At 41.6% G+C, this 27056-nt stretch overlaps 1 protein-coding gene across 4 annotated transcripts in view; it reads left to right on the forward strand.

Annotated features, from left to right (window-relative positions):
• Window positions 1-27056, forward strand: part of LOC133540068 (triple functional domain protein-like) — a 212868-nt gene that overhangs the window by 123899 nt on the left and 61913 nt on the right. For all 4 annotated transcript variants that reach the window (XM_061882552.1, XM_061882551.1, XM_061882554.1 and 1 more), the window contains exons 17-34: window positions 3225-3420; window positions 7084-7250; window positions 7322-7441; window positions 7521-7712; window positions 11240-11389; window positions 11456-11570; window positions 14660-14775; window positions 14830-14952; window positions 15017-15211; window positions 17820-17935; window positions 18263-18329; window positions 19980-20089; window positions 22625-22694; window positions 22778-22867; window positions 22944-23036; window positions 23109-23220; window positions 24088-24278; window positions 24350-24451. In XM_061882552.1, the coding sequence (XP_061738536.1) occupies window positions 3225-3420; window positions 7084-7250; window positions 7322-7441; window positions 7521-7712; window positions 11240-11389; window positions 11456-11570; window positions 14660-14775; window positions 14830-14952; window positions 15017-15211; window positions 17820-17935; window positions 18263-18329; window positions 19980-20089; window positions 22625-22694; window positions 22778-22867; window positions 22944-23036; window positions 23109-23220; window positions 24088-24278; window positions 24350-24451 (2325 nt within the window). The remainder of the gene's footprint in view (window positions 1-3224; window positions 3421-7083; window positions 7251-7321; window positions 7442-7520; window positions 7713-11239; window positions 11390-11455; window positions 11571-14659; window positions 14776-14829; window positions 14953-15016; window positions 15212-17819; window positions 17936-18262; window positions 18330-19979; window positions 20090-22624; window positions 22695-22777; window positions 22868-22943; window positions 23037-23108; window positions 23221-24087; window positions 24279-24349; window positions 24452-27056) is intronic.

Genomic DNA, 27056 nt, shown 5'->3' on the forward strand with positions numbered 1-27056 from the left:
CAATCGATAGATTGAAATGTTTTTAAGTTAAAGCTAAAGTAGCAATGATTGTCACACACACACACTCGGTGTGGTGAAATTTGTCCACTGCATTTGACACATCCCCTTGTTGACCCCCTGGGAGGTGAGGGGAGCAGTGGGCAGCAGCGGTGGCCACGCCCGGGAATCATTTTGGTGATTTAACCCCCAATTCCAAGCCTTGATGCTGAGTGCCAAGCAGGGAGGTAATGGCTCCCATTTTCATAGTCTTTGGTATGACTCGGCCGGAGTTTGAACTCACGACCTACCCATCTCAAGGCGGACACTCTAACCCAGGGGTCGGGAACCTTTTTGGCTGAGAGAGCCATGAAAATCTAATATTTTAAAATGTATTTCCGTGAGAGCCATATAATAGTTTTTAACAATGAATGTAACTAAATCCCTGCATTTTTTTAGTAAGACCAACATTTTTAGAGTATTGTAGGTCTCCTATTCTTTTTAATAACATTGTTATTCTGAAGCTAACCAATAATAAATCAAATACTTCTTATCATGAATGCGACTTCTTGAACAGGTGCGGTAGAAAGCGGATATTTTGACACTGTGATTACCAGCGTAATTATGTAGGTAGGTAAGTATTGTTATTGCCCAAGTACAACACAACTTTGTTGATTGGCTGATTTATTTGATTAGACAAACAAAATGTGTTTAGGGTCACAGAACAGCTATGGGGAGAAAAAAAAACTCCAGAGCAAAGCATATATACGTATCACAACATACATCTCCAGACTTGCAACAGAGGGGAGGGAGTGGGGGGCTATGGTGGCGGGCTGCAGCTCTTCAGACACTGCCCAGTTGTCCATCACCCCTAAGGGATTCGCGTCAAGGGCGTTGGATGAATTATTCATTACTTATCGTGTTAAGCAATGTCAGCTAAGATTTATCTTGAGAGCCAGATGCAGTCATCAAAAGAGCCACATCTGGCTCTAGAGCCATAGGTTCCCTAGCCCTGCTCTAACCACTAGGCTACTGAGCAGGTTTAGCTTCCGCAGCTGGTGTTTTTTGATTAACAGTAGTCAAGGAGGCCGATAATCGATATTCAGTCGCAGTAAAACTAGCTAAACAGGAATCGTACATGTCAGGACAAGGCTTCAAGTTGTTTTTTTATCATTATTTTTAGGATATGTCGGACCTGTAGCGACATAATGTTTTATTTGGCGCTAATGTTGTGCTTAATTTAGCAGCAAAAATGACCTGTCTGTCGCTGCGGGTCAAAGGAGCGTCGACATTTGCATTTCAAAAGATGGAAAATCTCCTGGGAAAATTGGTTAAAATATGGAATTTTTGACATCACAATAATTGGCCATCTACTCAATGTTATACAATTTTGTAGCAGTTTTAATACATTGTATAGTTTCCTTGTGAGGAATCCTAAAATATGAGGAACATTTAAAAAAAAAAAAAAAAAACATTGTGGTCTCCTTCACATAGCTGATAGTTGAGACATTTATCAAGATGGCTGACATCCTTTCTCCCAAGATGTTCTAGAAATAAGGAGATGAATTGATTTTTCCTTATTATGGCGGTATAGCTCGGTTGGTAGAGCGGCCGTGCCAGCAACTTGAGGGTTGCAGGTTCGATTCCCGCTTCCGCCATCCTAGTCACTGCCGTTGTGTCCTTGGGCAAGACACTTTACCCACCTGCTCCCAGTGCCACCCACACTGGTTTAAATGTAACTTAGATATTGGGTTTCACTATGTAAAGCGCTTTGAGTCACTTGAGAAAAGCGCTATATAAATATAATTCACTTCACTTCACTTCTTATATAGCAAGTCTCCTAGTTATCAATCAGTCAATCAATGTTTATTTATACAGCCCTAAATCACAAGTGTTTTAAAGGGCTGCACAAACCACAACAACATCCTCGGTAGTTATCAAGATAGTTACACAAAGTTTGGATTTTTCTCAGAGATATCTTTTCTGTCATCTTCATTTTGCGTTATTTGATAGAATGACGGAACATGAAACTCGCGGCCGTCCTTTAATGAGCCCACACTCCGAGTGTTGCAGACATGGGCTTTTCCAGCGACTCTTATCGCTGCAGTAGACGCCAGGAAAGAAACACTAGTCAGTTTCTGTTAGTAGTTTCTCTTATTTTAGGAGAGTTCATTGACGGTCATGATTTAGTCAATTTAGTTATAGCACTCGGTAAAAGTTTTTTTTAAGTCCAAAAACAGATATTCACTTAGTATTACTTTCTTTAAAACGTTTATTCATTATTTTTCAACTTTAGAAAGATACATGATTGGAAACGATAATGATGCCAAAAAACATGAAAAAAATGGGAAATCCTCAAAGGCTTGTTTTGAAAATGTAATTATGTTTATAGTTATGCAACAACAGCAACATATATGTTATCTGTTTTTGTCTTGAGCAGTGGTCCCCAACCACCGGGCCGCGGCCGTGGCCCGATTGGTACCGGGCCGCAGAAGATTTTTTTTATTCATTTTTATTTAAAGAAAAAAAGATATATATTTTTTTATTAAATCAACATAAAAAACACGTTATACACTTACAATTAGTGCACTGACTACAAAAACCTCCCTTTTTCATGATAAAAACGTCCCTTTTTCATGATAAAGGGAAAAAAAGAAAAAAGAAAAAAAAATGAAACGTGACTGCTGTTGTTGTGTGTTGTTACCGCGCTGGGAGGACGTTAATGAAACTGCCTAACAATAAACCCACATAAAAAACCAAGAACTCGCCCTCGATCATTCTACAGTTATAACGTCATTGGGCAGACACGCTGTTTATATTGTGGGAAAGCGGACGTGAAAACAGGTTGTCCTCACTCAGGTCCGCATGGAGCTGGAGGGGTCGTGGCCTCCAGCTCCGCCTGAATTTTGGGAGATTTTCGGGAGAGGCGCTGAATTTCGGGAGTTTCCCCCTAAAATCCGGGAGGGTTGGCAAGTATGGTCATTTGTATTCCTAAATGGTTTAAAAAAAGGGCTCCGGTAAAAACGGGACTTTTCTCATGTCAGGCAAACAGTTACTATGATCAACTTTACCACATAAAATGATTTCAACTACTAAATACTGCTCTGATATTTGTATCTATTGTATCTGCTGATGCAGTTCTCTTGAAGTTGTGTAAAAAAAGAATAGTGATATAAGTCAATATGCCAAATATTGTTGGTAGTTTGTCTTCCGTTGTTCAATATCCGCATCTTGTTCCGCTCTCTCAGATTATCTCTGACCTGGAGTCATGGAACGAGGAGCTGACGGGTCAGATGAATGAATTCGACACGGAGGACCTGACAGTGGCCGAGCAGCGGCTGCAGCATCACGCCGACAAGGCCTTGACCATGAACAACCTCACCTTTGATGTCATCCACCAGGGACAGGAGCTGCTTCAATATGTCAATGAAGTCCAGGCGTCTGGTGAGTCGCCTGAACGGGCTCGGCCATTATTCATCAGCTTGTTTGAAGGCACATGGAGTACAGTGTTGACGCTGCGGAGGTGTTTTGAGGGTCTGCTCCGGCCGGTGTTTGCGGAGAGTCGCCCACGTTAAGTTCCTCTCAGTGGCTGCGCAAGAAAACGCTTACATCACACACAAGCTCCCTGATGTTCATGGTGAAAATAGTCCAAATTATCTCATGGGACAAACTGTATGAAAAATGAGCTGATGTCTCGTGCTTTGAGTCTCAAACTTGTTTCACTAAGTGCCACCATAAAGACCAACATTGAAAGAGTGTAGCATAGTAGGCCTAAAGATTCATTAGAAACATGGCAGAGGTTTTTTTGAACAAGTGAGTAGTTTTTTTAACATGTGGCGCAGTGGGATAGTGGCCGTGCGCAACCCGAGGGTCCCTGGTTCAATCCCTACCTAGTACCAACCTCGTCACGTCCGTTGTGTCCTGAGCAAGACACTTCACCCTTGCTCCTGATGGGTGCTGGTTAGCGCCTTGCATGGCAGCTCCCTCCATCAGTGTGTGAATGTGTGTGTGAATGTGGAAGTAGTGTCAAAGCACTTTGAGTACCTTGAAGGTAGAAAAGCGCTATACAAGTACAACCCATTTATTTATTTATGTTGGCCACTCTCACATTGCACACATTATCAACAGTAGCAGTTTGAACATAGGGAAATAAAACACTGTACATATTTCATTCCATTTATTGCACATTTGTTAAATAAACATTGTAATGAAATAAATGTAAACATGCCGTTTTTTAGATTAAATGTAAAGTACTCAGAAGTAAAAAAAAAACGTAATGTGCCCAGAAGCACTTGTCAACTTAAGACAGTTATTCACTTAATTTGTACAATATCTCTTCATTTTCTTATCATCTGTGACAAAGATATTTTGGGAAGTAGTTCATCTTTTTTTTTAATTTCATTTACTGTATTTTCTTGAATTTCCGCCGGGGCGCCAATTGATTTAAAACCTCTTTTCACTCCGGCGTTTACCAGAGGCATGCGGCAAATTTAGGCCTGCGCTTATAAATTTGAGTGTGATGTAAGGATACCATCAAGAAAAGCACAATTAATAAAAACTTTTTTTATTATGGTCTTACCTTTACTTATAAATGAAGTCCATGCGCAGCTCCCTCTGATCAAAAGCATCGATAACTTGTTTATAGAAGTGTTCCTTAATTTTCTTCAGTTTTAAAAGTCTCTCTGTCTCGATGGAGATCTTCCTTTATTACCTCCTGCTTGGATTGAAAGTCCAGTTTAGAAAACTTTTTTATTTTAGATATGTAATCCTCCATGTTAAAAGTGCAAGCGAGAGGAAAAAATAAGCGATAGTTGCTCACTCTTGCTGCTTGTCATTTCTTCTTTAGCCGAGTAGTCGCAAGAAGGATCACTAGCGCCCTCTACCACCAGGAGGCGGGAGTCATTTAATGACTCATATTTGACACACGCAGCTACGGTATATTAATAAAACATAGCTGCTTACTGTTCTTTTTAGCATATTCAATAGCTCTTAATCTTCTTCACTTTATGCGATTTCAAATGATTGAAATCAGCCTCCTCCATTTTGAAAATGATGACAGGTGAAGTGTCACTCGTGACGTGACGAGTTTGACCCGGCGGAAATTCTAGACATGCGCTAATAAAAAAAATATTTTGCGAAATGAGTTTGACCCGGCGTTAATCCTGAGCCGGCGGTAATGCTAAGCATGCGCTAATTATTTTGCGAAACGAGTTTGACCCAGCAGTAATTCTAGGCAGGCGCATACTATATACCTGCCGGCAATTCAAGGAAATACGGTATATTGTAGCAAACCCATTTGATTTTATGCTCCACATGTAGTTTGACAGATGTTGGGTTTTCCCATGGCCTTAAAGGCATCATTGGTGTGTGCCAATGTTGGTCTATCTTGACATGTGTTCTGCATGTTGGTTGTCTGAGGTGGACTATGTGGGGAACATGGTGGTTTATCTGAGGTGGACAATATGGGGAACATGGTGGTTTATCTGAGGTGGACAATGTGGGGAACATGGTGGTTTATCTGAGGTGGACAATGTGGGGAACATGGTGGTTTATCTGAGGTGGACAATGTGGGGAACATGGTGGTTTATCTGAGGTGGACAATGTGGGGAACATTGTGGTTTATCTGAGGTGGACAATGTGGGGAACATGGTGGTTTATCTGAGGTGGACAATGTGGGGAACATGGTGGTTTATCTGAGGTGGACACTGTTGGGAAAATGGTGGTTTATCTGAGGTGGACAATGTGGGGAACATGGTGGTTTATCTGAGGTGGACAATGTGGGGAACATGGTGGTTTATCTGAGGTGGACAATGTGGGGAACATGGCGGTTGTCGGAGGTGGACAATGTGGGGAACATGGTGTTTTATCTGAGGTGGACAATGTGGGGAACATGGTGGTTTATCTGAGGTGGACACTGTGGGGAACATGGTGGTTTATCTGAGGTGGACAATGTGGGGAACATGGTGGTTTATCTGAGGTGGACAATGTGGGGAACATGGTGGTTTATCTAAGGTGGACAATGTGGGGAACATGGTGGTTTATCTGAGGTGGACAATGTGGGGAACATGGTGGTTTATCTGAGGTGGACAATGTGGGGAACATGGTGGTTGTCGGAGGTGGACAATGTGGGGAACATGGTGGTTTATCTGAGGTGGACAATGTGGGGAAAATGGTGGTTTATCTGAGGTGGACACTGTGGGGAACATGGTGGTTTATCTGAGGTGGACACTGTGGGGAACATGGTGGTTTATCTGAGGTGGACAATGTGGGGAACATGGTGGTTTATCTGAGGTGGACAATGTGGGGAACATGGTGGTTTATCTGAGGTGGACAATGTGGGGAACATGGTGGTTTATCTGAGGTGGACAATGTGGGGAACATGGTGGTTTATCTAAGGTGGACAATGTGGGGAACATGGTGGTTTATCTGAGGTGGGGAACATGGTGGTTTATCTGAGGTGGACAATGTGGGGAACATGGTGGTTTATCTGAGGTGGACAATGTGGGGAACATGGTGGTTTATCTGAGGTGGACAATGTGGGGAACATGGTGGTTTATCTGAGGTGGACAATGTGGGGAACATGGTGGTTTATCTGAGGTGGACAATGTGGGGAACATGGTGGTTTATCTAAGGTGGACAATGTGGGGAACATGGTGGTTTATCTGAGGTGGACAATGTGGGGAACATGGTGGTTTATCTGAGGTGGACAATGTGGGGAACATGGTGGTTTATCTGAGGTGGACAATGTATTTGAGGTGAACAATGTGGGGATCATTGTGGTTGTCGGAGGTGGACAATGTGGGGAACATGGTGGTTTATCTGAAACTTTGGCTTCCCACGCATGTTGAGTGACAGAAATGACGGCGTAAAACCATTCTATTTGTCTCTTATATTTTGGCCTCGGCTACGGCCTACAGTTGTCGGATTGTAACGACTTCCACCGAAGGCTGATAAACCTTTGGTAACGACTCGTGTCACGTCATTAAAATATTGAAGTGGTTCTTTGGCGTACCACTCAATGGAGCCCGCCACACTTTGAGAACCACTGGTCCAGTGGGACACGTTGTAGTCCTCTATATGTCATGTGACCGTGTCCATCCCCTCCAGGCGTGGAGCTACTGTGCGACCGCGATGTGGACATGGCGACCCGCGTTCAGGACTTGCTGGAGTTCCTCCATGAGAAGCAGCAAGAGCTGGACCTGGCAGCAGAGCAGCACCGCAGGCACCTGGAGCAGTGCGTCCAGCTGAGACACCTGCAGGCCGAGGTCAAACAGGTAGGTGGAGGACACTTCAGACCTCTGACTTGCACAGGGTTCCTGTGTTTCCATGTTCTTTGTTTGCACAGGTTCTTGGTTGGATTCGCAATGGCGAGTCAATGCTGAACGCAGGTGTGATCACAGCCAGCTCCCTGCAGGAAGCGGAGCAGCTTCAGAGGGAACATGAACAGTTCCAGCACGCCATCGAGGTACAGTCAAACCCTTCCTGTCTCCGTCGTTGCTAGTTATCCACTTTGTTCATCCCGACTCTCCACTTGCCGCCTGCAGAAGACCCACCAGAGCGCTCTGCAGGTCCAACAGAAGGCCGAGGCTCTGCTCCAGGCCAACCACTACGACATGGACCTGATCAGAGACTGTGCGGAGAGCGTGGCGTCCCACTGGCAGCAGCTCATGTTGAAGATGGAGGACCGGCTCAAGCTGGTCAACGCCTCCGTGGCTTTTTACAAGACCTCGGAACAAGTAGGACAATCTTTTGATTTGACAATCTTTCCTCCTCTCCAAGGTTCTCATAGTCATCATTGTCACCGATGTCCCACTGGGTGTGAGTTTTCCTTGCCCTTATGTGGGCCTACCGAGGATGTCGTAGTGGTTTGTGCAGCCCTTTGAGACACTAGTGATTTAGGGCTATATAAGTAAACATTGATTGATTGATTGATTTGATGTAGGGCTGCGCATTTAATTGCCATAACACTCCCGTTCGGAATTCATGCTCAAGAATGTGTGTATTCACCTGAGGATAATTGGTGAACTAAACACTGATATATTTTAGTATACATGTTTCCATACTTGCAAACCTTGAGACCTCCGATTTCGGGGGGTGGAGGCGTGGCCGGGGGCGGGGCGTGGGGTGTGATTGGGGGCGTGATTAAGAGCCAAGTATTTCACATATACTGTAGATCAGGGGTGGGCATTACGTCGATCGCGATCGACCCGTCGATCTCGGCGGGTGTGTCAGTTGATCTCAAGCCAGGCATTAAAAAATATACATAAAAATGAGCAATCATCAATCATACCGAGACTTCACTTTCGTCAGTTGTTTGACATTCTCGGCACCCGAGGATCTTGTGAGATCCTTAAGAAAAAAATCACTAACAGGGCGGACGCAGAGAAACACATTTTATTTCTAGAGACTCCGTACCTACTGTCAAAACTCTAAAGACCGACTGCACACTTCCTGTCTTCACCATAAAAGACCTGTTTCATCCTGCCTGTGCTAACAAAATAAGAGTCTCAGAAAGCTAGCGTGCACAAGCTAGCAAGCTACGGAGTTTGATGCCAATGTATTTCTCCCCCGCCCTCAGCGACCGCTTTCTCACTTGCTTGCCCACCCGCACACTCACTGACGTCACTCACCTGCTGCCAGACATTAAAGGGCCACACACATATGCTACTCTCATAACAAAGTGTTTAAAAACGAGTATGCAAGTTGGACAAATGAGATGCCAAATCCAACCACTTTCATGTGGTATTGGACAGAAAGGAGGACTTTTTTTTCCTCCATTTGAAAATGCGGACGTTATCAGCACCACTGTCTAATTCCAATCAATGCAAGTCATCAGAATCAAATACACCAACTTATATTCTTGTCTTCATGAAAGAAAGGAATCTATGTGTGTTAAACATGCTTGTATTATCATTAAACACCATTAACTTGTTAACAAAAATGTCTCTTTCATAAATAAACAAATATAAATTATAAATAGGAATGAGGTAGATCTCCTCGACTTGGTCAATTGAAAAGTAGCTCGCCTGCAGAAAAAGTGTGAGCGCCCCTGCTGTAGATTATACATATATACATATATATATATATATATATATATATATATATATATATATATATGGAGGTGTGGGAAAAATCACAAGACTACTTCATCTCTACAGAATTGTTTCATGAGGGGTCCCCTCAATCATCAGGAGATTTTAATGGAAGCATTCAGATACAATGGTTTACATAGGGCACAGAGTGGGTGGGTACAGGAAGGCGTATGGTGTGGTAATTGGCTCATGTGTTACCTAGGAGGTGTTTCCGTCTGTGGCGGCATGTTGAAATGATTTCAATGCGCTTGTTGAGAGATGACAGGTCTGGATCTGGTAATAAAAGATGCAACCTATGCTTAAAAGAGAAACTGTTTATTATATATCATCCAGACCTGTCATTTCTCAACAAGCGCAGTGAAATCATATCAACATGCCGCCACAGACGGAAACACCTCCTAGGTAACACATGAGCCAATTACCACACCCTACGCCTGCCTGTACCCACCCACTCTGTGCCCTATATAAACCATTGTATGTGAATGCTTCCATTAAAATCTCCTGATGATCGAGGGAACCCCTCATGAAACAGTTCTGTAGAGATTGAAGTAGTCTTGTGATTTTTCCCACACCTACATATTGCACTCTACTACGGTATCGAGCACTATTCTCTGGATAATCCAATCAAGATAGATATATATATACAGTATATATTTATAGATGTATATATATATATATATATATATATATATATATATATATATATATACAGTATATGTATATACTTGAATTTCAGTGTTCATTTATTTACACATTTACACACACATAACACTCAACTACTCATTGTTGAGTTAAGAGTTGAATTGTCCATCCTTGTTCAATTTTCTGTCACTATTTTTCTAACCATATGCATGTACAGGAAATGGCAGTATTGTCCTGTTTAAGAGTGTCACAACATTGCTGTTTACGGCAGACGAACTGCTTTACGATAGACGAAAATGTGACTGCTCTTGTTGTATGTTGTTACCGCGCTGGGAGGACGTTAATGAAACTGCTTAACAATAAACCCACATAAGAAACCAAGAACTCGCCCTCGATCATTCTACAGTTATAACGTCATTGGGCGGACACGCAGTTTATATTGTGGGAAAGCGGACGTGAAAACAGGCTGTCCTCACTCAGGTCCGCATGGAGCTGGAGGGAGCGTGGCCTCCAGCTCCGCCTGAATTTCGGGAGATTTTCGGGAGAAAATTTGTCCCGGGAGATTTTCGGGAGAGGCGCTGAATTTCGGGAATCTAAAATGTAGTTTTAAATGGCGGTATCCAATTGATGACGCGCGGGCCGATTTATTTTCTTCAAACATATAGATAATGTTTGTTTGTCTCGGCCACATTGTGCTTCAAACGTTGTTTTTCCTCCTGTTTTTTAAAGGCATATCCTTGAACATGTTTATCCCAAATTAAGAATTTTCAAGCAAAACATGGGTAAATTAACTACAACTGTTTCAAATTACGGTAGAATTGGCCACGAAATGAAACCAAACCAATCAGATCACACTGTTCAGTATTGTGGTCGCTGATTGGCTCAGCCTTAGGCAGAAATACGGTATTGGATTAAGAGGAGTGTAAAAATGACTAAAAGATATTATTTCATGTCTAGAGGGCTCTCATAACTTAGAAAAATGTATTTAGAAGGTAGTAAACATGAATTGATTTACTTGGACCCCGTCTTAAACAAGTTAAACTTATTGGGGTGTTACCATTTAGCGGTCAATCGTACGGAATGTGAGTGTGAATGTGGTCTGTCTATCTGTGTTGGCCCTGCGATGAGGTGGCGACTTGTCCAGGGTTTATACTGCCTTCCGCCCGATTGTAGCTGAGATAGGCACGAGCGACCCCAAAAGGTAATAAGCGTTAGAACATTGATGGATGGATGTACGAATTATGTACTGAACTGTGCAATTTACTAATAAATGTTTCAATCAATCAATCAATCAATTCTAGCTATTTGATTTGTAATGAATGAGTCCTACTTGATTTATTGCAGTCATGTTCGGAAGCGTTTAACAGCGATAAACAAGGGCTTACTGTGTTTTACTACAAATGACATGATGTCACCTTCACATGAGTGATTGTGATTTTAATATTGATGAAAATAAACGGGATTATTATTTGGGCCATAACCGTGCAGCCCGACGCCATGACGCCAACTATCCATTCTGTTCCCTGCAGGTGTGCAGTGTGTTGGAAAGCTTGGAGCAGGAGTACAAGAGGGAGGAGGACTGGTGTGGCGGTGCAGACAAGCTGGGCCCCAACTGTGAAACGGATCATGTGACCCCCATGATCAGTAAACACCTGGAGCAGAAGGAAGCCTTCCTCAAGGTGAGCGCCACACAATATCCCACCACAATGCATTTAAACAAAGTTCACAACTGTGCTTCCAATCAGGCCTGCACTCTGGCCAGGAGAAACGCGGACGTCTTCCTCAAGTACATGCACCGGAACAGCGTCAACATGCCGGGAATGCTGAGTCACGTCAAAGCGCCGGAACAGCAAGTTAAAAGTGAGTTTGGAGATGTTTGAATGAGAGCAAAGCCAAAATATAGTATTTTCCGTACTATAAGGCGCACCTTCAATGAATGGCCTATTTTAAAACTTTGTTCATATATAAGGCGCACCGCATTATAAGGTGCATAGGATAGATGCTACAGTAGAGGCTGGGGTTACGTTATGCATCCTTAAGATCAGGGGTCTCAAACACAACTTACCTGGGGGCCATTGGATGCAGAAACTGGGTGAGGCTGGGCCGCAGAGAAAAGATTTCTTAAAAAATCTAACATGCACTTTTTAATGAATTCACCTATGAATGGCTTTTCTGCCATAGCAACATACTTGTCAACCCTCACGATTTTTCCGGGAGACTCCTGAATTTCAGTGCACCTCCCGACAATCTACCGGTGCAACCTTTTTCCCGAATTTTTCCCAATTTTCACCCGGCCGACATTGTTAAGGGCTGCCGTGACTGGACTGCCTTTAAGTCCTCTACAACAGTGGTTCTCAACCTTTTTTCATTGACGTACCCCCTGTGAACCTTTTTTTTTAATTCAAGTACCCCCTAATAAGGACAAAGCATTTTTGGTTGAAAAAAAATAGATAAAGAAGTAAAATACAGCACTACGTCATCAGTTTCTGATTTATTAAATTGTATAAGAGTGCAAAATATGGCTCATTTGTAGTGGTCTTTCTTGAACTATTTAGAAAAAAAGATATAAAAATAACTAAAAACATATTGAAAAATAAACAAGTGATTCAATTATAAATAAAGATTTCTACACATAGAAGTAATCATCAATTTAAAGTGCCCTCTTTGGGGATTGTAATAGAGATCCATTTGGATTTTTGAACTTAATTCTAAAAATTTCTTCACAAAATAAGAAATCTTAGCATCAATATTTATGGAACATGTCCATAAAAAGTCTAGCTGTCAACACTGAATGTTGGATTATTGTATTATTTTTTCACAGTTTATGAACTTACATTCATATTTCATTGAAGTATTATTCAATAAACATATTTATGAAGGATTTATGAATTGCCGCTATTGTTTAGAATATTTTTGATAAAGGACTACTGCTCTACTACATGTCATTGCGCACACTTTGTCATCACACAACCAATATGCCGGCTCTGTAACATGTTGTATGAGACTTGTGCAGAAGAACGTCAGTGGCTGCAAGACGTACTTGGTCAGCAGCCATACAGGTCACACTGAGGGTGGCCGTATAAACAACTTTTAACACTGTTACAAATATGCGCCAAGCTGTGAACCCACACCAAACAAGAATGACAAACCCTTTTGGGGAGAATTTCCGCACCCTAACACAACTTAAACACAAGAGAACAAATACCCAGAACAGCTTGCAGCCCGTACTCTCCCGGGCTAAAATATACAACACCTCAATCGACGCAAGTAGGGAAGGTGGGGGGTGTGGGGTTGGTGGTAGCGGGGGGGTGTATATTGTAGCCCGGAAGTGTTAGGGCTGCATGGGATTGTGGGTAATTGTTCTGTTGTGTTTATGTTGTGTTACAATGTGGATGTTCTCCCAAAAGGTGTTTGTCATTCTTGTTTGGTGTGGGTTCACAGTCCAACAATAAACAAAAGGTGAATGCCCCTAAGAAAAGGCATTGAAGCTCAGGGAAGACTATGCAGAACAAAACTCAAACTGAACTGGCTACAAAGTAAACAAAAACAGAATGCTGGACGACAAAAAAGACTTACTGTGAAGCAAAGACGCCGTCCACAATGTACATCCAAACATGACATGACAATCAACAATGTCCCCACAAAGAAGAATAAAAACAACTGAAATATTCTCGATCGCTAAAACAAAGTAGATGCGGGAAATATCACTCAAAGGAAGACATGAAACTGCTCCAGGAAAATACCAAAAAAAGAGAAAAAGCCACCAAAATAGGAGTGCAAGACAATAACTAAAAGACTACACACAGGAAAACAGCAAAAAACTGATGCGTGATGTGACAGGTGGTGACACCTACTTTGAAACAAGAGCTATAGTCATGCATGCCTGCTTATGCTTTAAAGTCATATCCAACAATTGCCACAACCACTTTTTACTGTCAACTAAGTTTCAATTTTTAATGATTTCTGCTGGTGGTGTGCCTCCGCATTTTTTCAACGCAAAAAATGTGCCTTGGCTCAAAAAAGGTTGAAAAGCACTGGTTTAAAGCAGTAGTTCTCAACCTTTTTTCAGTGATGTACCCCCTGTGAACATTTCTTTAATTCAAGTACTCCCTAATCAGAGCAAAGCATTTTTGGTTGGAAAAAAGAGATAAAGAAGTAAAATGCAGCACTATGTCATCAGTTTCTGATTTATTAAATTGTATAACAGCGCAAAAATTGCTCATTTGTAGTGAACTATTTGGGAAAAATAGACATGAAAATAACTAAAAACTCGTTGAAAAGTAAACAAGTGATTCAATTATAAATAAAGATTTCTACACATAGAAGTAATCCTCAACTTTCAAAGTGCCCTCTTTGGGGATTGTAATAGAGATTCATCTGGATTCATCAACTTCATTGTAAACATTTCTTCACAAAAAACAAATCTTTTACGTCAATATTTATGAAACATGTCCACAACAAATCTAGCTGTCAACACTGAATATTGCATTGTTGCATTTCTTTTCACAGTTTCGTTTAATTATTATTTTAATGAATATATTTATAAAGGATTTTTGAATTGTTGCTATTTTTAGAATATTTTTGAAAAATCTCACATATCCCTTGGCACACCTTCAAGTACCCCCAGGGGTACGCGTACCCCCATTTGAGAACCACTGCACTAGCCCCTGCTGAGAGACAAACACTGGTTATTTTCTCAAGATGACAAAAACGTATTGTTGTACTATTTTTATTTTGTGAGATAAAAGTCACTCCCATATTTTTTCATTTTTTAAATCTTGCAATTTTGGCCCTCAGGGCCTGTTCCTCAAACCTGTTTTGTCCTGGTTGAGCTGTTGGAAGTTGACTGCCATCCATGTCATTAAGAGACACGGCAATGTGTGTCATCAGCCTAACTATGACGTGTCTCCTAATGAGGGAGCTAAAGAAGCGTTTGTTGTCGTGCACAGACATCCTCAATGAGCTGCTGCAAAGAGAAAATCGTGTCCTCCACTTCTGGACCATGAGGAAGCGGCGTCTGGACCAATGTCAGCAATATGTGGTCTTTGAACGCAGTGCTAAACAGGTAAAATAAGCTTCTTCCTGTGGTGCTTTTGTCATCTCACGCAAACATTTGCAGGCCCTGGAGTGGATTCATGACACGGGCGAGTTCTACCTGTCCACACACACCTCCACTGGCTCAAGTATCCACCACACACAGGAGCTGCTGAAGGAGCACGAGGACTTCCACATCACCGCCAAGGTCGGTCGCACAGACGCACGCTTGTGTGCACGCTGGGAACGCCTTTGCCTTCCGTCCCCTGCAGCAAACCAAGGAGCGCGTGAAGCTGCTCATCCAGCTGGCCGACGGTTTCTGCGACAAAGGTCACAGTCACGCGGGAGAGATCAAAAAGTGGGTGACGGCCGTGGACAAACGCTACAGAGACTTCTCCCTGCGAATGGACAAGTATCGCTGCAGCTTGGAGAAAGCCTTGGGCATCTCCTCTGACTCCAACAAGGCTGTAAGTGTGCATTTATTTCAATATCCTGCTAGTCAGAGAGCTGAACCCTCAGATGTATGATTGGGTGCTGAATCCTTATAGAAAGGTACTGGACAGCCCCCACATAATAGTGTGAGAATCCAGTCCATAGTGGATCAAATATAATAGTGAGAGTCCAATCCATAGTGGGTCTTACGTAATAGTGAGTGGCCAGTCCATAGTGGATCTAACATAATAGAGTCCAGTCCATCGTGGAGATAACATAATAGTGAGAGTCCAGTCCATCGTGGAGATAACATCATAGTGAGAGTCCAGTCCATCGTGGAGATAACATAATAGTGAGAGTCCAGTCCATAGTGGGTCTTATGTAAGAGTGGGAGTCCAGATCATAGTGGGGCCAGCAGGAGATCATCTTGAGTGGAGACAGATCAGCCGCGCAGAGACGTCATCAACTGATGCACAGATGAGTGGTCCACCCTGGGTCCCGACTCTGGACAGCTAGCGCATAATCTGTGGTCACCGAATCTGTGCTCCTCCTCTCCACGAAGGAGAGGGGGGCAGAGCAGAAAAAACACGCCAGATCAACTGGTCTAAAAAGGGAGTTTTAAGATGGGACTTAAATGCTTCTACTGAGGTAGCATCTCTAACTGCTATTGCTCGAACATTCCAGAGTACTGGAGACCCGATAGAAAACGCTCTATAGCCCGCAGACTTTTTTTGGACCCTGGGAATCACTAGTAGGCCGGAGTTCTTTGAAGGCAGATTTCTTGCCGGGACATATGGTACAATACAATCAGCAAGATAGGATGGAGCTAGACCATTTAGTATTTTATACCTAAGTACTGAAAGCTTAAAGTCACATCTTAAGTGCACAGGAAGCCAGCACAGGTGAGCCAGATTAGTAATATATACAAATATATATAGGTATATATGATTATATAGGTATGTACAGTATAGGCGTAATATGATCTTATTCTTGTCAAAAGTCTAGCAGCCGCATTTTGTACCAACTGTAATCTTTTGCAGCTTTTTTTTTTTGCAAAAAACTGCAATGGAAACACAGCTAATGACACCACTTTCTTTTCTTTTTTACCGCTAAAGGGCTGTACTTAATCCACTCAAAACACAAAAAACTGATCCTTTTTTTCCATACAAAAAATATTCTAATAATATATATTTTATGTGAAATAAACTTCATTAAAATCAACCCCGTCAGTCATCTATAATATTATGTAACTCAGGGGTGTCCAAACTTTTTCCACAGAGGGCCGCACGCGGAAACATTTAAGCATTGGGGGGCCATTTTGCCATTTTTCTTTTTCAAACCATAATAAAATATATGGATTTTTTTTTTAATCCTTAGGGCTCCTGGGGAGCATAGAGGGTCTCAGTCACCAAAATGTTAAAAAGAAGTCAAATTATTATTATTTTTTTAAATTTAATGCTTACAGTAAATCTGTATATCAATTTGAGGTTGATATAAAGTAAAACAAATAAGGTTTTATGCCTTTTTTGTCAAAGACAACTTTGTTTTTTATTGTAAAACTGAAATATGCAGTATTTAGATGGATAGTACTTTGATTCCTTCAGGAGAGTTCCTTTATTTAGCAATTAAAGCACTCAAAGATCAATAATGCAGGATACCATTGATTTTAATTATTTAATATTTTTGAGTTATCACAGTGAAAAGTTAAATAAAATCCTACTAAATATATTTGAGAACCGTAAGGTTCCCTACTGTGATACATTTTTATTAGTTTTTTTTTTACTTTTAACACTTATATTTCAAGATCCACTTCCGATATATTTGTCGATTTTAAGTTTGAACTAATATTTTGTTTTATGATTTTTTGTCAAAACTTTTATGTTTTTATATGGCAACCACACAACATTTGCAATATTATTTCCACATAAAACATTTTAAAGTGATAATTTTTAAATAATAATTCATTGTAACATAGATTTTTTTGTCCTTTTTTTTTGAGCAATGGAAACAAAAGAAAATCAAGACAAAAGGAACAAAAAAAACTGCTTGCATGGCAGCTTTGTGTCAACATTGCCACTTTTTCTCATTAGATTTCACCTCATTCCACTTTTTTTAGATGTTCTTTTTTTTAATTTTTGCAATACTATCAATTTTGCAATTTTTGCAGAATGTGTGGTGGGCCGGAAAACGATTCGCTGCGTGCCGCCAATGGCACTTTGGAAACCCTGTAACTGAATAGACAATGTGTTTGATATTTTTCATATCTGGCCGTCCAAAATGTTGACACACACGCGTAGGACGTAGGATTGAGTCTGGTCTGATCCTGTATGGAACTGTCAGTCTGCACTTCATTCTCACTCACATGGGCTATATAGTGCTTGCAAAACAGTGATGAGCCTTAATCTGCTCACTCAACACCTGAATCTACTTTGCACAGATTCTGTAGAACAGGTTTGCGCGTGTTTTGGTAGACGCACACCTTTACTAAATCTGTGTTGTTTGTGCACGCTGAGGAAGGCTTTCACCCCAAAAGTTTGTGTGGCAATAAACACTCTCATTGGAGTGCTGTCATGTACCTTTTGTTTCATTATCCTGGTGCCAGCGTTGACGAAATAAAGGACTTCACCTCTCACTGGCTTTCAGAGTAAGGATCTCCAGTTGGACATCATTCCGGCCACTGCTCCAGGGTCAGAGGTCAAGCTGAGGGATGCCGCCCACGAGCTCAATGAGGAGAAACGCAAGTCTGCTCGCAGAAAGGAGTACGTGGCTCATTGACTGCAATGTATTGATAAATGTTAATTGCATCATGGTGGATAAGTCGGTGCAAAGGCACGTGGTTCCTAATGCATTGGCATGATTGAAGTGTCGTGCCTGGCCTCTCCTTTGCTTGCTCAGCTCACAGGAGAGGAAGTGTGTGTCATTTTAACCAGCCGCACAAATCACCGTCATGACGTCCATCATCTGGGACGTGTTTTATAGTCTGTGAAAGTCTTAGAGGAAACAAAAACATGCATTATCCATTAAAGTAAATGGGAGAGGCTGGCAGGTGATGATTTAACATTACAGTCAATCATGTATTTGTTTAGGTTCATCATGGCCGAGCTGATTCAGACAGAAAAGACCTACGTGCGCGACCTCCGAGAGTGCATGGACGTAGGTTTCACTCTTATTGACATGCTTTTTACAAACCCCGTTTCCATAGGAGTTGGGAAATTGTATTAGATGTAAATATAAACGGAATACAATGATCTGCAAATCCCTTTCAACCCATATTCAGTTGAATGCACTACAAAGACAAGATATTTGATGTTCAAACTCATAAACTTTATTTTTTTTTTGCAAATAGTAATTAACTTAGAATTTCATGGCTGCAACACGTGCCAAAGTAATTGGGAAAGGGCATGTTCACCACTGTGTTACATCACCTTTTCATTTAACAAGACTCAATAAACGTTTGGGAACTGAAGAAACTAATTGTTGAAGCTTTGAAAGTGGAATTCTTTCCCATTCTTGTTTTATGTAGAGCTTCAGTCGTTCAACAGTCCGGGTTCTCTGCTGTCGTATTTTACGCTTCACATTTTTGATGGGAGACAGGTTTGGACTGCAGGCGGGCCAGGAAAGTACCCGCACTCTTTTTTTTTTACAAAGCCACGCTGTTGTAACACGTGCTGAATGTGGCTTGGCATTGTCTTGCTGAAATAAACAGGGGCGTCCATGAAAATGACGGCGCTTAGATGGCAGCATATGTTGTTCCAAAACCTGTATGTACCTTTCAGCGTTAATGGTGCCCTCACAGATGTGTAAGTTACCCATCCTTTGGGCACTAATGCACCCCCATATCATCACAGATGCTGGCTTTTGAACTTTGCGTCGATATCAGTCTGGATGGTTTGCTTCCCCTTCGGTCTGGAGGACACAATGTCGAATATTTCCAAAAACAATTTGAAATGTGGACTCGTCAGACCACAGAACACTTTTCCACTTTGCATCAGTCCTTCTTAGATGATCTCGGGCCCAAAGAAGTCAGCTGCTGGATGTTGTTGATAAATGGCTTTCGCTTTGCATAGAGCTTTAACTTGCACTTACAGATGTAGCGACAAACTGTATTCAGTGACAGTGGTTTTCTGAAGGGTTCTTGAGCCCATGTGGTGATATCCTTTAGAGATGATACAGTGCCATCTGAGGGATTAAAGGTCACGGTCATTCAATGTTGGTTTCCGGCCATGCCGCTTACGTGGAGTGATTTCTCCAGATTCTCTGAACCTTATGATGATATTATGGACCGTAGATGTTGAAATCCCTAAATTTCTTCCAATTGTACTTTGAGAAAGGTTGTTCTTAAACTGTTTGACTATTTGCTAACGTGCTTGTGGACAAAGGGGTGTACCTTGCCCCATCCTTTCTTGTGAAAGACTGAGCATTTTTTGGGAAGCTATTTTTAAACCCAATCATGGCACCCACCTGTTCCCATCTAGCCTGACCACCTGTGGGATGTTCCAAATAAGTGTTCGAAGAGCATTCCTCAACTTTTTCAGTATTTATTGCCACCTTTCCCAACTTCTTTGTCACGTGTTGCTGGCATTAAATTCTAAAGTTAATGATTATTTGCAAAAAAAAATTTTTTTCATCAGTTTGAACATCAAATATGTTGTCTTTGTGGCATATTCAACTGAATATGGGTTGAAAATTATTTGCAAATCATTGTATTCCGTTTATATTTACATCTAACACAATTTCCCAACTCATATGGAAACAGGGTTTGTACTACTGCAAGGAACCCAACTTCCCTTTTCTGTATTGCAGACGTACCTGTGGGAGATGACCAGCGGGGTGGAGGAGATCCCGCCAGGAATCATCAATAAGGAGCTCATCATCTTTGGGAACATGCAGGACCTTTATGAATTCCACCATAAGTGAGCATCAGCAGAGCAACTCTCCTGTGCATGTTTTTATTGTTACAGCTCCCTCTTGTGGCCCTTTGGAGCCATCAACTCCTATTAATATTTACACACAAGCTTGGAGAGAGTATGACGTCATCCTGAGAATCAGCGTTCTCTGCAGTGGAAATTAGTGTTTTGCGTAACATGGCTATTTTTTTCTGGAAACGTGTAACTTGTGTCGCAATTACGCCAATTCATGGAAATTGAGCCAATCCCTGCAACTTCCCTGCACATTTTGGCCAATTAGCATAATTTTTACCAGTCTAATTGGTCTCTGAGCGGCATTGAAACGCAAACTGTCTAATCAAAACTTATGTTTGTTCCTTGTGGAGGCGCAGCAGGAACAACAATATATCAAGTCTTTATTGATCAAACCAGACAATTGTTGTCCCCCCGCATAGCTCACACCTACTTCCTGTTCCTGTCTACAGCGCTAAGCCTTGTGGGTAATGTTTATCCTAGTTGACATGTATTTACATATTTAACAGAATAAGAAAATTAAGAACATATTTTCATATGCAAAGATGCAGCATTTACATGTTGCAGATGTTGAGTGTAATGATAATTTTTCGTCTCCTCTCATGTAACAACAAAAATGAGCCTAAATATTGCTCTCAAAAGTTGACAAATCCTCTGAACGTGTCGGGGTAAAAGTTATTGGAACATAAATTCATGTACAAGATGGACAAACACTTTTAAAGTGTACTTGAGGACAACAGAGCAGGTGTTTGTCTGTAATTATCAATAATAACTAATATTAGTTATGAGTACAGTAATTTGACGAGTTATGAGTCTGTACTTTTGCTGCCATCTAGTGTTTACTTTTAAGTCTGCGATGTAGAAAATAAGTGAAATATCAATGAGGTATTAGTTTTCCCATTTTTTGTTGAAATCCTGTGCTATTTGAGACTCATGTTGCAAGAAAGACTGAAAATATTGATTACCGTATTTTCCGCACTATAAGGCGCACCAGATTATAAGGCGCACCTTCAATGAATGGCCTATTTTAAAACTTTGTTCATTTATAAGGCGCACCGCATTATAAGGCGCATAGAATAGATGCTACAGTAGAGGCTGGGGTTACGTTATGCATCCTTTTAGATGAAGCTGCGCTAAAAGGAATGTCAACAAATAGTCCGATAGGTCAGTCAAACTTTATTAATAGATTACAAACCAGCATTCTGACAACTCCGTTCACTCCCAAAATGAATACACAGCTGTTTTATTATTTTCCCCGATTCAATAACACGTAAAAAATAGTCTGATACTGTTACGGTAAATCAAACGTTAGTGCAATCACAATATAGTAACACTCGAAATAGTGCAAAGCAATAATATATCAATAACTCAACGTTGCTCAAACGATAATGTCACACAACACAACACACAAAATAAACATGTAAAGCTCACATGTTTTCACAAGTTATTCCTCATCCACGAATCCCTCAAATTCTTCTTCTTCAGTGTTCCAATCAAACAGTTGGGCGAATACGGCATCTCATCCAAGTCGTCATTAAAAGAGTCAGTGTCGCTGCTGTTAATGTTAAATTCTCTCGCTGCCGCTCTATTCCCGTGTTCTACTGTGTGACTGATCGCCTTGAGTTTGAACTCTGCGTCGTAAGCGTATCTCTGAATAGGAGCCATTTTGGGGTCTTTACATAAACACACAGAAACGGCATGCCTCCCGCAGTCATATATCCCAGCATGCACCGCACTTCTTCTACGGGGAAAATGAAGTTGGCGTCTGCTTACCGTAGTTGCGAGACCTCCATCAATCCATCCATTTCTACCACTTATTGTGGCTCAATATTGGTTAATATATAAGACGCCGTGGATTATAAGGCGCACTGTCAGCTTTTGAGAAAATTTGAGGTTTTTAGGTGTGCCTTATAGTGCGGAAAATACGGTACAAATTTATAAATTCACATGTTAATTAAATGGTATTTAAAGAATACAATAAAAAAAGCTTCATCCGTCCATTCATTTTCTACCGCTTATTCACTTCGGGGTCGCAGGGGACACTTGAACCTATTTGAGCGAAATTGGGGTGGAAAGCGGCGTACACCCTGGACAAGTCGCCAGCTCATCACAGGGCCAACACAGATAGATAGACAACATTCACACCTTGAAACATAGCAATTTTTTTCATCAATTTTTGGAAAAAGCTGGCCTGAATTAGACATTTTAGGCCACAACAGTCCTGGAGCCCACATTTGAGGTCCTCTCCAAGGTTTCTCATAGTCAGCATTGTCACTGGCGTCCCACTGGATGTGAATTCTCCCTGCCCACTGAGTGTGAGTTTTCTCTGCTCTTTTGTGGGTTCTTCCGAGGATGTCGTAGTTGTAATGGTTCGTACAGTCCTTTGAGACATTTGTGATTTAGGGCTATATAAATAGACATTGATTGATTGAAAGAAATGTCCACTGCAGAGGACGCTGGCTCTCAGGAGGATATATCGAGATTGTACACCTTTTTAAAACTTCTTCCAAATGTCCTCTCCTTCATCAGCATCTTTCTCAAGGAGCTGGAGAAATACGAACAGCTGCCAGAGGATGTTGGCCATTGTTTTGTCACATGGGTATTTATCACTGTCTGAATAACACAATACTGATCTCTTATCCTCAGAATATTAAAAACAAATCTTTGGTTTGTTCTTCCCAGGCTGATAAGTTCCAGATGTACGTGAATTACTGCAAGAACAAGCCCGACTCCACTCAGCTCATCCTGGAGCATGCTGGGAACTATTTTGATGTCAGTAAAAGGTCCCAATGAAATGACATGATTTAACTTTGTCTTCCATAATCTAACTGTCTGGGGGAATGAACAGGAAATTCAGCAGAGGCACCGCCTGGCCAACTCCATCTCGTCCTACCTGATTAAGCCTGTGCAGAGAATCACTAAATATCAGCTCCTGCTAAAGGTAACCTCAAAAGAAAGCTCAGCGTTGAGGTGACCTTTTTAATGCTGTTTGTTTTTCGGAATGTTATTTTAGGAGTTGTTGACGTGCTGTGAAGAAGGCAAAGGCGAGATCAAGGACGGCCTAGAGGTGATGCTCAGCGTACCCAAAAAGGCCAACGACGCCATGCACCTCTCCATGCTGGAAGGTGACTCAGAAGAAGATCTTCCCCTCTCTCTTTAGGCATACTTGGCAACCCTCCCGGATTTTCCGGGAGACTTACGAAATTCAGCGCCTCTCTCGAAAACCTCACGGGACAAATTTTGTCCCGAAAATCTCCCAAAATTCAGGCGGAGCTGGAGGCCACGCCCCCTGCAGCTCCATGCGGACCTGAGTGACTTGTCGACAGCCTGTTTTCACGTCCGCTTTCCCACAATATAAACAGAGAGCCTGCTCAATGATGTTACAACTGTAGAATGATTGAGGGCAAGTTCTTGGTTTCTTATGTGGGTTTATTGTTAGGCAGTTTCATTAACGTCCTCCCAGCGCGGTAACAACACACAACAACAGCAGTCACGTTTTCGTCTACCGTAAAGCAGTTTGTCTGCCGTAAACAGCAATGTTGTGAGACTCTTAAACAGGACAATACTGCCATCTACTGTACATGCATATGTGACAGTAACATCTACGGCAGGGGTCACCAACCTTTTTGAAACCAAGAGCTACTTCTTGGGTACTGATTAATGCGAAGGGCTACCAGTTTGATACACTCTTAAATAAATTGCCAGAAATAGCCAATTTGCTCAATTTACCTTTAACTCTATGTTAATATTGATAATGATATTTACCTTAGTGGAAACACTGATCATCTTAATGATTTCTCGCAATAAATATATATTTTTGATGTCATGTTTTAAATAGGTTAAAATCCAATCTGTACTTTTGTAGCTGTAAATATACTCCTCCCCTCTTAACCACGCCCCCCAACAACGCCCTTACCCCCCACCTCCCGAAATCGTAGGTCTCAATGTTGGCAAGTATGCTTCAGGTCTTAATTTGTCTACTTTCTCTCCAGGTTTTGATGAAAACCTTGAGTCTCAAGGGGAGCTGATCCTCCAGGACTCCTTCCAGGTGTGGGATCCTAAGACGCTTATCCGCAAAGGCCGAGAGCGCCACCTCTTCCTCTTTGAGATGTCTCTGGTCTTTAGCAAGGAGGTGAAGGACTCCAACGGCAGGAGCAAATATATCTACAAGAGCAAACTCTTTGTGAGTGCAACTTGATACCCTCTGATAATATTTTCTGACATGTACTGATTATTAGCCCTCGCTCTGCGTAGACCTCAGAGTTAGGGGTGACGGAACATGTCGAGGGAGACCCATGCAAGTTTGCTCTATGGGTGGGACGCACCCCCACCTCAGACAACAAGATCGTGCTGAAGGTAATTTTACTACATCACTCATATTTTCCTGAAAATACCTTGAAGGTTTGACTGATGCGGGTTAAAAAGCTCTGAGGGCCTGATCTACTGAATCCTAAATAACAAGTGCTAAATAGCGTGTGCAAACTTTAAAATGACATGTACTATTTAGGGGTGTCTCATTACAACCTTTTCACTTCCGATACGATGCCGATGTTGGAGCCTTGGGTAGATTAGATTAGATTAGATAGTACTTTATTTATTCCGTCAGGAGAGTTCCTTCAGGAAAATTAAAATTTTCAGCACAATCCCATTCAAGTTTAGACAAACATTACAGGGAGACAGAACAGGATCGCTGACGGGTCTGCCGGCTTCCAGCGCCCCTTACAAAAAAAGATGAGATACAGGTAAACAAGGGGGGGATGGGAGAAAAAAATAGAAGATTAAAATAAAATTAAAAAATCGGTCTTAGCCTGGGCCCTGGACAGGAGGTGCAGACTGAGGCCAAGGGGGAAAAAAAACAAAAACAAAAAAACAACTCATAGCCATGGTACACATCCCTCTTCCATGTGTGTAAGAGGCAAACATCAAAGAACACAGAGGACATTAAAGACATTAAAGCAGCAGATACAACCAGACACTTCTACATACAGCTATGAATAAAAAGTAAAAGAAACATATCCACTGTGGTGGCCTCTGCGGGTAGTGGTTGGTATTAATATTAATCAGATACGATATGGGCACGAGTCATACTTGTCATATTTTCTAGCATTGCATGTTGGAAAAAGTTTGATCAAGTGAAATTACCGTATTTTTTCTGACTTCAAAGTGCAGCAATTTTAGAAGGAAAACATGTTTTCCCTTATGTTAGCTGCAGAGGTATACGTTGTGAAATGAGTTATTTATTAAATCTTTATTGACATACCGAAATTGTTTCCAAACGGTGTCTGTAACACGAAAGTAAAACGGCTGATCCAACAAAACGTCAGTCATGGTCATGGACCCACTAGCTGTGAAAGCTGGCTCTCCAATCAGCCAAACGGACTCAATAACTCCACACTGACACTTTGGTCAATTTACTGAAACTGAAATAATACAAAAATAGTGCCGTTGTAAGTTAATGATACTAACACAGATACTCGTGAATGGGTTGGCATCTTGTTCGCCTTGTAAATAATCTTATTTTCCACACTCGGCTGGAGGCTTCGGTTTCAGATGCTGGCACAACGTGATGCCTTTTTAAAAACAAACTGTGCAGCGTGCAGTCACTTCTTCCACGCCTGTTGCCGCGACACTTTTCGTTTCCTTGGAACAAACGTCTCGCTCTTGTTGGCGTTAGCATTAGTAATGGGACGGCACAATCTACGGAAGCTCCTGAGGAGCAAAACGTATGCTGGAGCAAGAGGGGGGGAAATCTATATTTAGCATTTTTAAATAGTTTGCAAACAAACTCATGGATATATCGCCAAGGCCTATTGTTTAAATTGACAAATGTGCTGTTTTATACAGCAATGCTTTTCCATGATTATTTTCGTCTAGCTTGTGCGCTATTGTGCTTAGCTGTTGTGTAGCTCCTAGTAGCCTACCTTTTTGTAAATGATTTAGTAAAATAGAATCAATTGTGTGCTTATTAAAAGGCATTTAGATGTTAAAGGGGAACATTATCACAATTTCAAAAGGGTTAAAAACAATAAAAATCAGTTCCCAGTGGCTTGTTGTTTTTTTGAAATTTTTTTCAAAATTTTACCGGTCTCGGAATATCCCTAAATAAAGCTTTAAAGTGCATTATTTTCGACTCTCTGCGAAGACACTGGCCATTTCCCTGTGACGCCACACAGTGCTGCCAATGTAAACAAACAATGGGAATACCACAGCAAGATATAGTGACATTAGCTCGGATTCAAACTCGGATTTCAGCGACTTAAGCGATACAACAGATTACGCATGTATTGAAACAGATGGTTGGAGTATGAAAATATTGAAGAAGAAACTGAAGCTATTGAGCGAATAGCTATTGACGCTATTCATAGCCATAGCATGGCCGAATAGCTGCGTTAGCATCGCCGGTAAAATGTGCGGACCAAACGATCAGGACTTTCGCATCTTTTGACACTGGAGCAACTTAAATCCGTCGATTGGTAAGTGTTTTTTTCGCATTAAAAGTGGGTGGAAGGAAACATACTATAGTTCCAAATGCATCTACAGGTTATCCATACATCTCTGTGCCATGTCTGCTTTAGCACCGCCGGTAAATAGCATGTTAGCATCGATTAGCGTAGCATGTTAGCATCGATTAGCTGGCAGTCAACATCAACAAAACTCACCTTTGTGATTTCGTTGAGTATCGTTGCAAATGCATCTGCAGGTTATCCATACATCTCTGTGCCATGTCTGCTTTAGCATCGCCGGTCAAATGTGGAGACACTCTGGCACATTCAATGGGGGTCTGGCGGCAGACACTTTGGCATCTTCGGGCCAGTGGTGCAACTTGAATCCCTCCCTGTTAATATTGTTACACCCTCCGACAACACACCGCTGAGGCACGATGTCTCCAAGGTTCCAAAAAATAGTCAAAAAAACGGAAAATAACAGAGCAGAGACCCCGGTGTTTGTAATGTGTTGAAAA

This window comes from Nerophis ophidion, linkage group LG21 (genome assembly GCF_033978795.1).
Source record: "Nerophis ophidion isolate RoL-2023_Sa linkage group LG21, RoL_Noph_v1.0, whole genome shotgun sequence".
NCBI lineage: Eukaryota > Metazoa > Chordata > Actinopteri > Syngnathiformes > Syngnathidae > Nerophis > Nerophis ophidion.